We start from the raw sequence: 13,401 nt of genomic DNA, 5'->3' as shown, positions 1-13,401 counted from the left end.
TTAATACAACTCAGAATATTGGGGATTGTTGACAAGCATATGTAAATATCCAGGTTTGTAAGATGTAAAGTGGTGCCAAAACTGTATTTAATATTTACTGCCTGGAATTTAGTATTTCTTCTATGTTCTGACACTTGGTTATATTAAAAGAAAGAATTAGGCACTTTGGCCAGTTTGAGCTGTACTTTATGCCACTGGTAGCCTCCACTGACTTTGGTGGAATTATGCACAATATAAGAGACTGTTCATTAGGGGTAAGACAGAAAGAATTTACCCCATAAGTCATAATAAGAGGACAATAAATTAATATGCATGAATATCTGCATAGAGGCCTTGGAAGCTGTTGAGACCTTTGACATTTCATGAAGTACGGCAACATCCTCACTCAGATACGAGATCTGCCGTAGCCATTCCCCCAGTCAACAGACTGGCTGTCCAGTTTGAAACTCCGTATCTGACCCACATCCGTGTCCTGCATGATGACATGAGCACATACCAACAAGCTTAGAATACTCTTCTGAACTGGGATAAAACTAAAAAGTACTGAAGTGCTTTCCTGAACTAGAGCCTCAATCACCAATCTAGAGTTGACTTGGATTTTTAATACTCTAAATAATTAATTCTGAGAAATAGTTGGTCTCCTGAATCTGAGAAGCATTGTAATGAAAAATAATAGACCTCATTTTGGGAATTTCTCGTTACAATTACTATGATCTTTTATTTCAGGATTGACTTTTCTCTCCTAATTGCTCCCTATTAACACTCGTGACACTATGACTAGAAATTGGTGGAAAACTGAGGGAATGTCAGAAGATTTGAAAAGTTTCTTTTAAATTTTTCCTGAAAATATCACTTTCCTCACAAATTTCTGAACAAATGTAGTTGTATCTTAGATTTTTATGTATTTATATGCTGAAATGTGTTGCCTGAAAAAAAAAACAACCCAAAATTAGGTTGTCATGAGTCATCTTTAAAGATTTTATATGAAACACTTCAGAAGAATACATTTTTCCAGCTTCCAACAGTTTACATTTAGATTGGGATTTAAAAGTCAAGATAGAGACTTTCAAATTTTGTTTCCTAAACACAACGTGTTGTTTTGCTTTGATCATTCCCATTGCACAAATAGAACACACAAATGTAGCTAGACTTTATTGTTAATTGTGTGTTAATAAGACATTTACAATACTCTAAGCAGATGCCCAAATTTTGGAATGTACGTAATTTTCCGTGTCCTAATTTTAAGTTAATGGACTTGGTCTATGCCTGATTTTGAAAGCTTAAATTTTACTTAAATTGTTTTAAAAGCAATACCACTATGGCTTTTTTTTTTTTTTTTTTTTTTAAGAATGCAGTGTTAGTTTTACAGAATCTTTTTAAAGCTGTAGCGGGTTTCCCATAAAAACACATCCTCTTATTTCACATTCACATTGCTGTACAAACAGTAAAAATAATTTTGGTTTATCTTTTACACTGAGTTTCTGTGATTTTCGAAAAGGTAGACTTGGGAATTACATACATGCAAAATGACATTTCCTTCAAACATGAGGTGGTTTGAGACAGTACAGTGGATGGATAAGAAGTTGGACTATCAGGATGCTTTGCTGCCCTCTAGGTGATGAATGTGTAGCTGAGTAATATTGTGGTATTTTGCAGAGCTCAGAAAAGGTTGTCTGTAGACTGAATTAAAAATATTCTGCATGTATTTGAAAGCAGGAATCCAGTGCTACTGAAATGCTGAAATTAATTTTACATATTATAAACTATCTTCTAAGTCTACTGATTTTTTTCCTCTGCTTTGCAGTCTCTGTCAAGTATTTTGTCAAGTGGGTTTTGTCTTTCCATTAAGTTTGGAGATTTAGTGGAAAAGTGAAAATGGTAACAGTAATATCAGACATTATGTTTTTGCATTTATGATTTGTTTCTGATAGGGCTTTGAAAAATTATATAGAAACTATTACTGTCTTGCTTAAGAAATGCAATGTTGTGGGTTTACTTTAACACAATTTTGTATGAAAGTGAAAGACTGCTAATGTTTCCAAACTTCAGGACTTCAAACATGATCAGAGGTCTGGAGCACCTCTCCTGTGAGGACAGGCTGAGAGAGCTGGGGCTGTTCATCCTGGAGAAGAGAGGGCTCCAGAGACACCTTACTGTCACTTTTCAGTTCCTAGAAGGGGGCTTATAAGAAAGACGGGGAGAAACATTTTAGCAGGGCCTGTGGTGATAGAACAAGGGGTAATGGTTTTAAGCTTTTAGGGTAGATTTAGCCTAGATATAATGAAGAAAATTTTTACACTGAGGGTGGTGGAACACTGGAACAGGTTGCCCAGAGAGGTGGTTGATGCCCCATCGCTGGAAACGTTCAAGGCCAGGCTGGATGGGGCTCTGAGCAACCTGATCTAGTTGAGGATGTCCCTGCTTCTTGCAGGGAGCTGGGACTAGATGACCTTTAAAGGTCCCTTCCAACCCTAAGTATTCTATGATTCTATAAAATGCAGTGCTATATTTTTTGAGTGGCTATAGAAACAGGCTCAGACATCCAGCAGTACCTCCAACAGAGGCAGGGTAGCAGGAATGAAACCTGCCCTCGCAGGCTTGACTGAGTGTGGGGGGCATCGCTGAAGAATTAGTGCCACCTACTGCATGTTTTTGAAAATCAACTTCCAGCGATGCCTGATCCCATCGAGGAGGCATACTTGCTCGCTTTGAATATTCATAGCTTCTGAAATTCTTAATCATACCAGTTCTCTTTAAGGAAAATCATAGAAAGTTCCTAATGAAAAAAAAAGGCCTGAAGGCAACATGCAGTGCTGCAAATGAAGCCTTACAACTTACAAAGCCTTTTTTGAAGGGACAGTAACGTTGGAGCCTGCCACACCTGCAACACTGCCCTACGCTTTTAATGTAACAAACATGCTTGCGACCAAACAAGGGCCCTAGAAGCCCTTGTTAATGTTAATGCTCTTTGACGCCGGGTGCCCTTGTACACAGCAGAGCAGGCAGGTGCAGTGGCATAGGCCTCAGCTGGGGCCTGCAGCCGTTTCCCCAGAGGAGAGACACTGCTGCTGGAAGAAGCTCAGTTCCAGAGAGGAAGTTGTTCCCTCCTTAAACCCATTTCAGTGCCTCCACTCCCGCCTCGCTTTAGGGAGCACGAATACAGAGCAGGGGTAGCCGCAGAGTGTGGGAGGGAGTGGGTTGGTTTAGCGTCCGTTGGGTTTAGCCGTTAATGCTCCCTCCCCTCCCCTCGCTTTAAACTTCCCGCCCGCCCCGCTGCTGATTTGCTGCCGCAGTTTCCAGGCGCTGCGGGACGGCTGAGGCCCCGGGCGGCCGTGGCCTCGCTGCGTCCTGTTTTCCGGCAGCTACCGAGGGTGGCTGCCGCCCTGCCGCGCCTCGGTTCGCCGGGCCCGCTGCTGGGTTGGCGCCTCCCCCGTCGGCGGAGGCGAATCTGCCGACTTCGTCCTATCGCTAGCGCAGTTTGGGCGGTTGTCAGGGAGAAACAAGATGGCGGCGGAGGAGGACACAGAGCTGCGGGACCTGCTGGTGCAGACGCTGGAGAGCAGCGGGGTGCTCAATAAGATTAAGGTGGGGAGAAGGAGAGCCTCTCGTCCCCGCGCACATCGCTCAGCGTGGAGAGGGGGAGCGATGGCTGGCGCCGGCGGCGGTTAACGGCTCCGCGGAGCGCCGGGAGGGAGGAGCTGAGGCTTCGCGAGCTTCGTCCCCTCTCACTGCCGCTTCCAGCCGGTGTTCCCGGCTCGGGCCCTCTCTCGGCGTCGCGGCCTGGCGGTCGCGCCCCCGTGGTGCTCCGAGGCTCGGCGAGAAGCCGAGTCCAGCGCCTGCCTTTGCGCGGTAGAGCTGCTGCGTGCTCGCCGCGGAGCTGAGGGCCCGAGGCCTGACCGCCGCATGAGGTCTGCCCGGCGGCCGCGGGAGCTGCGAGATCGCACCGGCGGCGAGAGGGAGGGGAGCTCTCGCCGCCGCAGGGAGCCCGGTGCCCGGCTGTGCGGTGTTTCCTTCGCAGATAATCATGTGGCCGCAAGAGCTCTCTTGCTGCTACCCAAACCCGCTGGAAGCATTCAGCCGCTGAGTGGCCTGAAACAGGGTGGACAGTTTTTCTCTGCCTTGTTACAAAAAAGCCCCTGTTTAAAATTTCAAGCCAGAGTCCTTGAGGGTTTAAACATTGTTCTTTTTGAGGGTGTGACTCCTCCAGCTGTGACTTGGAGGCTTACTAAACCTGAAAACTCTGGGGGTGCTGCCTGACTTCAGAGAACAAATAGTGCTACGTTAAGAAATCGTGTAGAAGATAGCGTTGCAGGGGAGTGTATGCTACTTACAGGCCTTTGGTGTAGCTTGAGCTTGTGTCGGAAAGGATATGAAAATTGGTTCCACGGATTCTTTTTCACATTAGAAGCTTCCAGCTGTAACTGTTGTGTGTAGCAGAGAGCCATACAGATATGGAAATGTAAGACCTGCTGGATACGCTTTCAAGCTAGAGGAGAAATGAAGTTTGGTTTTCAGATCAAGGATGGTGGCATTTATCCAGTGTTTTATTTTAAGCATTCAAGAGGTGGATGATCATTGCTGGTGTTTCAGGAACAGTTCAACAAATGAAGGTGGTATTAACCTTCAGGAAGTGAGAGCATCTTTCACGTGTGAAAACGGACTCCACAATCTATAAGATTGTAAAGTAGGTTTGTTTATTTAGTGCTGGGCAGCACGTGGGGAGGGGAGGCGTAGTCCCACCAAAACCGTGCACACCTGATGCAGTAGCTCACTTTAAATTTATACAACCAAGTGTTACATATACATAAAGTTTGGCAATACGCCTATACATATGCGTAACCTATCCCTGCTTCGTATTAAAATTAGTCCCAAGGGGTCATTTTCATAAACTCCTCCCGTCTGCGCTTGCGCAGTGCCCTCCTGGTGGTCGTGGGGATGAAGGTAGGTGACTCCTCTTTGTCACCGCTAGTAACCTTTTGTTCTTGCGCAAACTCAGTTATCCCTTGGCTTTTTTATTCAAGCTGCAGGGTCGGTTTTAGCCGGTTCTTGAAGCTACTCCCTAGTCTTTACCAGGAACTGTCTTTCCTGAAGAATTGCAAGACTTTCTGCTTCAGATAGTTTGCACAATGGTTAGCAAATCGTTAAGCAAGTGGTTAGCAAAACATTAAGCGCTATTTATCAACTTGATTCCTTAGTATGCACAGCAATAATTAATCAATGCCATATCTACTAAAATTTATTTAACTCCTTCTCTCATCTTTATGAGAGACTTTGAAGTCCACTGGATTTGGGGCTAGCTGTCATACTTTTCAACAAAATAGTATTATTAGAAATGTCTTGGTTTTGCATTTCAAATGGATAATCCTTATTTAAATTCCATAAGTAGATAAAGATTCTAGCTCATATAACTGTATTTTGAATAGGGAGACCTCTTCCTAGTTAACTGTTAAATAGGCCTTCTGGGCCACCTGTTAACTGCTCATGTAGTGTTAACCAATAAAAGTATGGTGATAATAAAATGATAATTAAAAAAAAATCACAAGCCAATTAGGTCACATTGAGCATGTGAGCTGTAGTTTCTTAATTCCTGCCTTTGTATGGTATGGAAGTTTTTGTACTATGATTGCCAGTTCATTAAGTTTTGTTTTATTATGATTTTTACTATTCTATAATGCTAAAAGTGTGTATTATCCAATATGGCATAGGGTATCCTTAAGGCAACGTAGCAACGGACTTACAAAAATAAAAACTGCAGCCTACTTACTGGGTTATGTCTCTAACACTAGGAGTTACTGTTTAATAATTGGCATGCTTATGGTTAAGGCTGCTCATTTGAGTTCATGGTGTATCTTGGCTGTAAACCTTAATTAGCACATGACTTTGGTTGTCTGTTAATTGATAGTATTACTGACTTAAAGAATTTGTGGTTTAGTACCTGACAAAAAGCCCTTTGTGTTCCAGAAGAATTAAGGTTGAAGATGTCTTCTGTCCTGGTGTAGCTACAATCAGCAATCGACTACCACACAGCTGCTCAGTCACCCTCCCCAGAGGATGGGGGAGAGAATCGGGAAGAAAAGAGAAGTGGGTTAAGATAGAGACAATTTTCTAGGATAGCAAAGGGAAAGATAATTATATTATAATGATAATAGAAAAATCAATAGTAAGACTAATAATAAGTTAAAGAAAAACCAAAACAAACAAAAAACCTGAATGGTGCACAATTTCTTACCAGCCATAGAGCCTGTCTCAAGTAGCAATCACGGAACAGAAAAAAAACTGTAAGTGATCCCAGAACAATTCCGAACAGTGACAGAAAGAGAGCCAGGCCACTGGTCCACCCCCCACTTAAGTACTGAGCATGATGTTTATGGCATGGAATATTCTCTTTGGCCAGTTTGGGTCTGGCTATATCCCTCCTAGCTTGCTGTACCCGCACATTAGCGAAACCTGGGAAGCCAGACAGTGTCTTTGGTCACTTTAGCAACAGCTAACATCGGTGTGTTTCTCTATGTTCTTCATATATGAAATCCAAAACATATCAGCTGCTGAGAGGAAAATTAACTCTATCCCAGCTGAAACAGGATATCTTCTTAAATCATCACCTTTTAATTGCACCATACATTAAAAAAAAATTGCCATCATCCTTTCATTAAAATAAATTAAGCATAGCTGTGATCAGTAGTGTTTCTTTATTTATTGTGTGTCGGTATTTTTAAATTATGTGATAGAACTGGATGAATATTTACATATTATCAAAACAATTGTTTATTTTACACTTCAGAGTGAGTACCGACTTTTTTCCAAGATGAATGAGGCTAGAAAGCTAATTATGATAATGTGTTTGAGATTTATTGAAGTAGGTATGTTAAAGAAAATTATATGATCAACCTATAGCTGAGTTGCTATGAAGCACTACGATTAAAGACAGGTCTGGAAGGATTAAAATTCAAGGAGAATTATTTCAGTGGATAGAATGTATCAGGCTATCAGTATATTTTGTAACATAATTACTGCATTTTTAGGAAAACTTACTGTGATGCCTTTGTTATCTAGTATAACATGATTTTATAATGTGTTACATTTTACTAGTATATTTTTATTTTGAGATTAATTTGTAGGACACATTGGTGTTGATTAAACTTGTTTAGCTAAAAGAAAACATTACTTGTATGACATTTTAAATATCTGTTGATTTTTTTTAAAAAATTTGCCTTAGACTTTGAACAATGGAGTATTTAATGAAGTCATATTGTGAAAACTGGAAGATGTGCAAATATGTTTGCCACTTACAGTTGAGTATTTCCTGTCTTTAAGCTGCAGTGTGTGTTTATTTGTGTAATTAATCATTGGAATTAATCTGATGAATAAGACTTTCTAATGAATTCTGTAAACATATAGAATATAACTGTGGATATTTGTACTTTAGTGAAAATTATCACTGATACTATGTGATGCATGCTGTACAAATAGAGATGTTCTGTCTCGGAGAGAGTGTGATCTTTCTCTGCTAGGGAAGCTGTCATTATTAGAGCAAGAAGAGCTATTATGCTTCTTACTGTGTCCTTTATTATCTTACTTTGGTTTGTATCTTTAATCTCTTTCATTCTGGAAAAATAAGTTTCTGACACCTGAATTTTGCATCTTCTCTGGAACTTGCTGTTGCGACAAATATGAGAGAGGTTAGCATCACTAAATCGTATATTTAGTAATGCTTGTGGCTGATGTTCTTACTAATTTCTTGCTAATTTGATTCAAAACCTAGACAGCTGAGCTGTTGTTAGAATAAAAATACTATTTTTAAATTGGATTGTTAACTGTGTATGCATAGGTCAGTTAAAATTGTTCTATTTGCTTTTTCATCCTCATTCCATATAGTATAATGAAAAATGCTTTTAAGTATCTTTGCATTTGCACCATCTTTGTTATGGTGAGTATGCTGCACACTACAGTGTAATCTCCTGTTTTCTGCATCTTGTGTGGTTTGTTTGTTTAAAGCAGTTCATATCAGAAAGTCAACTTCTTTCTTGAAATCAAGGAGAATCATTACTTTTTTTTTGTGTAACATCTATTTCTTATTTTTATAATTTAAATAAAATATAACCATTTATAATGATTTCTGATTAACTAACTGAAATTTAATATCTAAATGTCAGTATGGTCCTCTTAACATTGTGGATGTATTCCACCTTTAGGAACATGAGAATGAGAACTGCTTGTGATGTGCAGGCTAATAAGCACATGATAAATGTAGCTGCAGGTATTTAGAGTTTATGATGTCTAGGTGTACGCTACTTCCTTTGTAGTATGACTTCTTCATATTTCTTTTTCTGGCATTCTTCTTTCATTTACACTTCCAGCAAGTTTAACTTTCTTTGCCAATTAAGACTGCTAAGCTGAAGTTTTCCACTGAAGTGGACAAAAAATGGTCTTGCAAACTACCTTAGTAGTCCTGCTCAAGGATGAGCACCGTGCAGGCTTCACAGATGGAGAGTGGTGTGGAGGGTATGCAGTGACATTGGTAGTGAAGTTGCTGTTTACAGTTTGACACCAGTTTTGGATTGGGATGCATATAAAGTGATACAGCCTTTTAGCCTGATGCATGCAGGGTTTTACCCTGGGGTGATCACCAGTGGTCACACTGCTTAACGCTATGCCAGTCTTACTCTGTATCTACTGAGGTATATGACAATCATTTTGGAGTTAGGAAGTGGAGATGCTGAAAGTTGTCTGGGAAGGTGCTCAAGTGCCACTAAATTTTACATAATCAAGAGATTGTTTATGCTTGCGCATGTGTGGGGTTGTTTCATAGCACTGGAGCAGATGGTAGTTACACATGCCTGTGCTTTGCCTGGAGGACCTGTAAACATTTTATCTCGGCAGCAATGGATTCTTTTACCTTGCAGAATCTTATGGATTACTTTAAAAATTTCACTGCCCTAAACATATATTTAACCACACCATCCACTTATGCATGTGTTAGTAACAGTTTGTGAATGAAAGCTTATAGGAGAGTTTTGCACATCCAGCCGACCTGTTGTAGATCTCTGCAGTGAATGTCTCCCTCACTGATACTTGCTGAACTTGTCTACCCCTTCCTTCTTAGGGAATGCACCGAGTATGTGTCTTCAAAAACGATATGCGTTCAGCTACTTTAGCAGGTTGAGAAGGGTGTTAGCACGTGCATTTGGCAAGCTGAAATTTATATTGTGCTTTCTGCTAATGGATCTTTGACGAAAAAAAAATCCTAGGACTTCCTCTGCAAAAACTGCAGGACTTGGAGTTTGTAGAAATGAGACTGAAAAGTGCATGAAACGGACAGCAAGGCTATGTCAAGCTAGAGACAATGTCATACTCAACTGTACTACGTTGAAATTAAAGTGACTGCTTTTTGATCTAGTATTCCACAGCATATTGAGATCAGTGTTGTAAAACTATTGCTTGTTCATCTAAAATACTGCCTCAGGAGTAGACAGTATGAAACAAGTTGTTAGGTAAAGATAATTTTGCCCACGTCTCTCTGGAAGGGTGTTTGCAAGTGAATTGGGTAGCTATGCAAAGGAGACCAGTGAGCAACAAGTAAGCCATATTCAGTTTGTGCTTAGTGCCTGTTATAAGAAGTCATCTTGGTCACTGATCTGCCTGCATGCTTTGAGGCATAGAAATGAGTTTGAAGTCCCTAAGTGTTTTCCTATTGGAAAACAATGTCTCAAGTTTTGTACTAGGACAGTAAGCTCTCTTGTTTAAGTGCCGGAGAAATGCGTTCCAGTGCCATAAAAGACAAATGCCACAACTGAAGAAAACTCCAGGGGCATGCTACGTACCTATGTGTTGGACTCTGTAAGTGGGAAGTAGTTAATAGGCTACAGGTCATCCTTCAGTCCTGGACAGTCTGTCTTATCCTTTTACTTTTCCTCCAGTGTCTGGATGAAAGCTGCTGTGGGTGACTTTTACAAGCGTGCTGGATCAGATTAATAACCTAGTTAAGGTAGGTGCTTGTTACCTTAATGGTAAGAGATGCCAGATCAGACTGGCATTTTTGAGATGCCAACTAAAAAATATGTTTGGGAAGCTCTTGAGATGGTAAGAACTGTTTTCCCCTTTCACAGGGAACTGCAGACTGAGGGAGCAGTTTTCCTGTACAGTATTCCAGATGCATGCAAAAGGCTCTGTATTTAGAACATGATAAACTTATCTAGTCTCTGAAGAGAGATACTACAGCCCAGTGCAGAAAAGACACTTTCAAGGACTACGGGCTTCTGATTTACAGTGCAACAGCAATCGACAAGAGACAGTAGTGTCTGAGTACATCAGATGCCTGGGAGGAAAAGGGGAAGTGTGCTTTTGTTTCAGAATACTGACCCAGACATTTCCCCACTGAGTACAGACAGCATTTGTAATATACAATGTTAGCCTTACTCATTTTAGCTAAGTGAAATCATTGGTATGAGCTCTTGCCTGATAAAACTTCTTAGGGGTAGAAGGCAATGGGCACCTTCCACAGAGTGAGAAAGGAGCCTGTGGGTTTGGTGGGTGCAAGAGTGATAGATAAACACTGTCACCTTACTTGTCAACGTCTGGCTGTTATTGGCATGACCCATGTTCCTATGAGTGAGGAAGCTGAATATCAAGCTTTGGTCTGCTTTACTGCTAGTCTGTGAGCAAAATTCTTCAAAATTATATTTGGATTATGTTGAAAACTGCTAGCAGAATGAGGCAGTGTGGAATAGGGGGATAGCAAGAAGAGATTGTAATAACAGATAGGCTGGTGCTAAAAGGTACGAGGGCAAAGACAAATGCAAACTGTTCATGCTTGTTTAAAACAAAAAAAAAAAAGAGAGAGGAGAAGAATAATGTATAAATGGATTAATCCGTGCAGTTATATAAGCCTCCATATCTGCTGGTGGGAGCAAATTGCTGTGACCATACCTGATGATGGTGGTCTCAGTCTCTGGTGTTCAAATCCTGTGATCTGTCTCAGGTCCTGAAAAGCCTGTGTGACATTGTCCATCCTATTGTGTAGTATGACTCATCTCCTTGTCTTGGGGGACTTTTCCTTTGACCTCAGCTTTGTTATTGTTGCTTTTTACTTTTTCCTCATGAACTTGAGAACTACTGCTTTAACCTCACAGAGATTTAGGTGTGTGGCTCCATGCCTAAATTTATCGAGATGGTATTTTGAGAATACCTTACTATGACCTGAGCAGTATTCACCTCAAAGGACGAAGACCAGTGTGTTGGAATGGTGTAAACCTTCCTTGTGGAAATACTACAGGAGTTCTTAACTTCAAACTTATTGTTTATCTGTGGAAAGGCTGTACAGTGGTAGTCTAGATGACGCAGGTAGGCCAAAGGGAGATGTACTAAATACCACTGGCATTATCTTCTGATGAGGTCCTCACCTGTTGTAGTTCAGCCCCAATCAGGACCAGACTACGCAGTCTGTCTCTCACACCCGTCCACCCTCTGAGAGAATAGAGGGAGATAGTATAAGCAAAAATGGCTCAAGGTTTGAGATAAGGACGGGGAGAAATCCTTAAAGTTACCATCACGGGCAAAACAGACTCGACTTGGGGGAAAAATACTCATTTATTTCTAAAACTAGCAGGATAATGAGACAGGGAACAAGATAACCTCCGCCCACCCCTCCCTCTTCCTGGGTTTATCATTCTCCACTACCTTCCCCCGCACCCCTGAGCGGCACAGGGGGGAGAGGGATGGGGGTCGCGGTCAGTTCATCACACTGCTTCATGGTCGGGGGAAGAACTCACATTCCTCCCCTGCTCCTTCATGGGGTCCATCCCACGAGCTACAGTCCTTCAAACTGCTCTGGCGTGGGTCATCTCTTCCACGGGGTGCAGTCTCTCCAGAACGGCTGCCCCAGAGGGCCCTCCACGGGCCACAGCCTCCTTCAGGTATCCACCTCCTCCGGTGTGGGGTCCTCCACGGGCTGCAGGTGGATCTCTGCTCCTCCATGGACCTCCATGGGCTGCAGGAGGACAACCTGCTCCACCATGTTCTTCACCACAGGCAGGGGAATCTTGGCCAGGAGCCACATTACTCCTCCCCCTCCTTCTTCACTGACCTTGGCGTCTGCAGCCATTCGTTGCACAAGAAAAATTCTTCACAACAGGCTGGCAGATGCCTCTCAGGATCTTTTTACATCTCATTCACATCTCATCTCCTCTCCGCTGCTTGCAGCTGTGCTGGGCCGAGTTGGGCCCAGTCAGCTGCCCAGCGGGAGGCCAGAGGGTGAGGCCTGCAAGGCCTACAAGGCTCGCGGCTCCCCGTCTCTGCCCCCGCTCAGCTTCTTCACATCTTCTTTCCTTTTTTTTTTTTTTTTTTTTTCTTCCTGTTTTCCCCTTCTTAAATATGTTATCGCAGAGGCATTGTCATGGAACATTCTGCTACCAATTGGTTCGGCCTTGGCCAGCAGCGGGTCTGTCCTAGGCCCGGCCGAGTCCACTGAACAAAGGGGAGCAACTTCTAGCAGTTTCCTACAGAAGCTGCCACCTTAGGCCCCCCCTCACCAAACAAAACCAGAACATCACCTTAACTATATTGGACACTAATGGAAGTATAAGGTGAACTTGCTATTGATGGCAAATGTCAACATCTGGGAGAAGCTGACACTGTTGTTAAATAGATGAGAAAAGGAAAAAAAGCACCTCAGTCCATATTTAAAAGCCATTGGGTTGGACCTAGAGAAATAGAGCAGGCAAACAATCTCAGTTATGTGAAAAGGAATTACAGGTGTGAAATTATTGCATAATCTCAAATGGACTCTGGATCAGCTGGTGTAAAGGCAACTGCTTTCAGACAACTTTGTTCTACAATCTCATGTTCCAGACCCTTAAGGGGGTTTATCCCTACCCACATGTAATGGCTGGTGTCTTTTACTTTGAACAGTTGTAATAGCCAGTCTGTTTCACAAATTTTTAAATATTTAAATTAATGGATTGTAAGAGGATTTACTGATTGAATGCTGTACCTCAGCACCTGCAAAAAAAATTTAATTGAAGTGTCAGTATGGCCATTGCATACAATTGTGGTAAGCATTTTACACTTTTGATGGGAAGTCTTTTTAACTTTTTTAACTTTTTGTTCTTTAAAAAGATGTCCAAAGAGTCTTATGATTAAAAAGGAAGTGTTTATTTTTCCCATGAAAGGATATTATTTTTTGTGGTACAGAACAGTTAGTAATCCATGTTTAATTACGTTTCATAATATACATGAGAAAATCCAGGCATTCTTCATATTGTTCTTAGTTATAGAAATCAGCCTTTCTTTAAAAGCTAGCTGCTTTCTTTGCTAGTGAGAAAACTGGCATACAGAGCAGCACTGTCTTATAGTTTATTACTGCGGTGTTATGTATCAGCTATTTCAAGGTGTCAGATTAAGAGT

At 41.7% G+C, this 13,401-nt stretch overlaps 1 protein-coding gene across 1 annotated transcript in view; it reads left to right on the top strand.

Annotated features, from left to right (window-relative positions):
• The first annotated feature begins 3,390 nt into the window (after positions 1-3,390).
• Positions 3,391-13,401, top strand: part of CEP43 (centrosomal protein 43) — a 28,422-nt gene continuing 18,411 nt past the window's right edge. The window contains exon 1 of the mRNA XM_086745091.1: positions 3,391-3,585. Within this exon, the coding sequence (XP_086601217.1) occupies positions 3,505-3,585 (81 nt within the window). The 5' untranslated portion in view covers positions 3,391-3,504. The remainder of the gene's footprint in view (positions 3,586-13,401) is intronic.

Source organism: Chlamydotis macqueenii, chromosome 3 (genome assembly GCF_036417535.1).
Source record: "Chlamydotis macqueenii isolate bChlMac1 chromosome 3, bChlMac1.mat, whole genome shotgun sequence".
Taxonomy (NCBI): Eukaryota; Metazoa; Chordata; class Aves; order Otidiformes; family Otididae; genus Chlamydotis; species Chlamydotis macqueenii.
The sequence above is the reverse complement of the archived record's forward strand: the minus strand, read 5'-3'. Positions and strand labels throughout refer to the sequence as shown.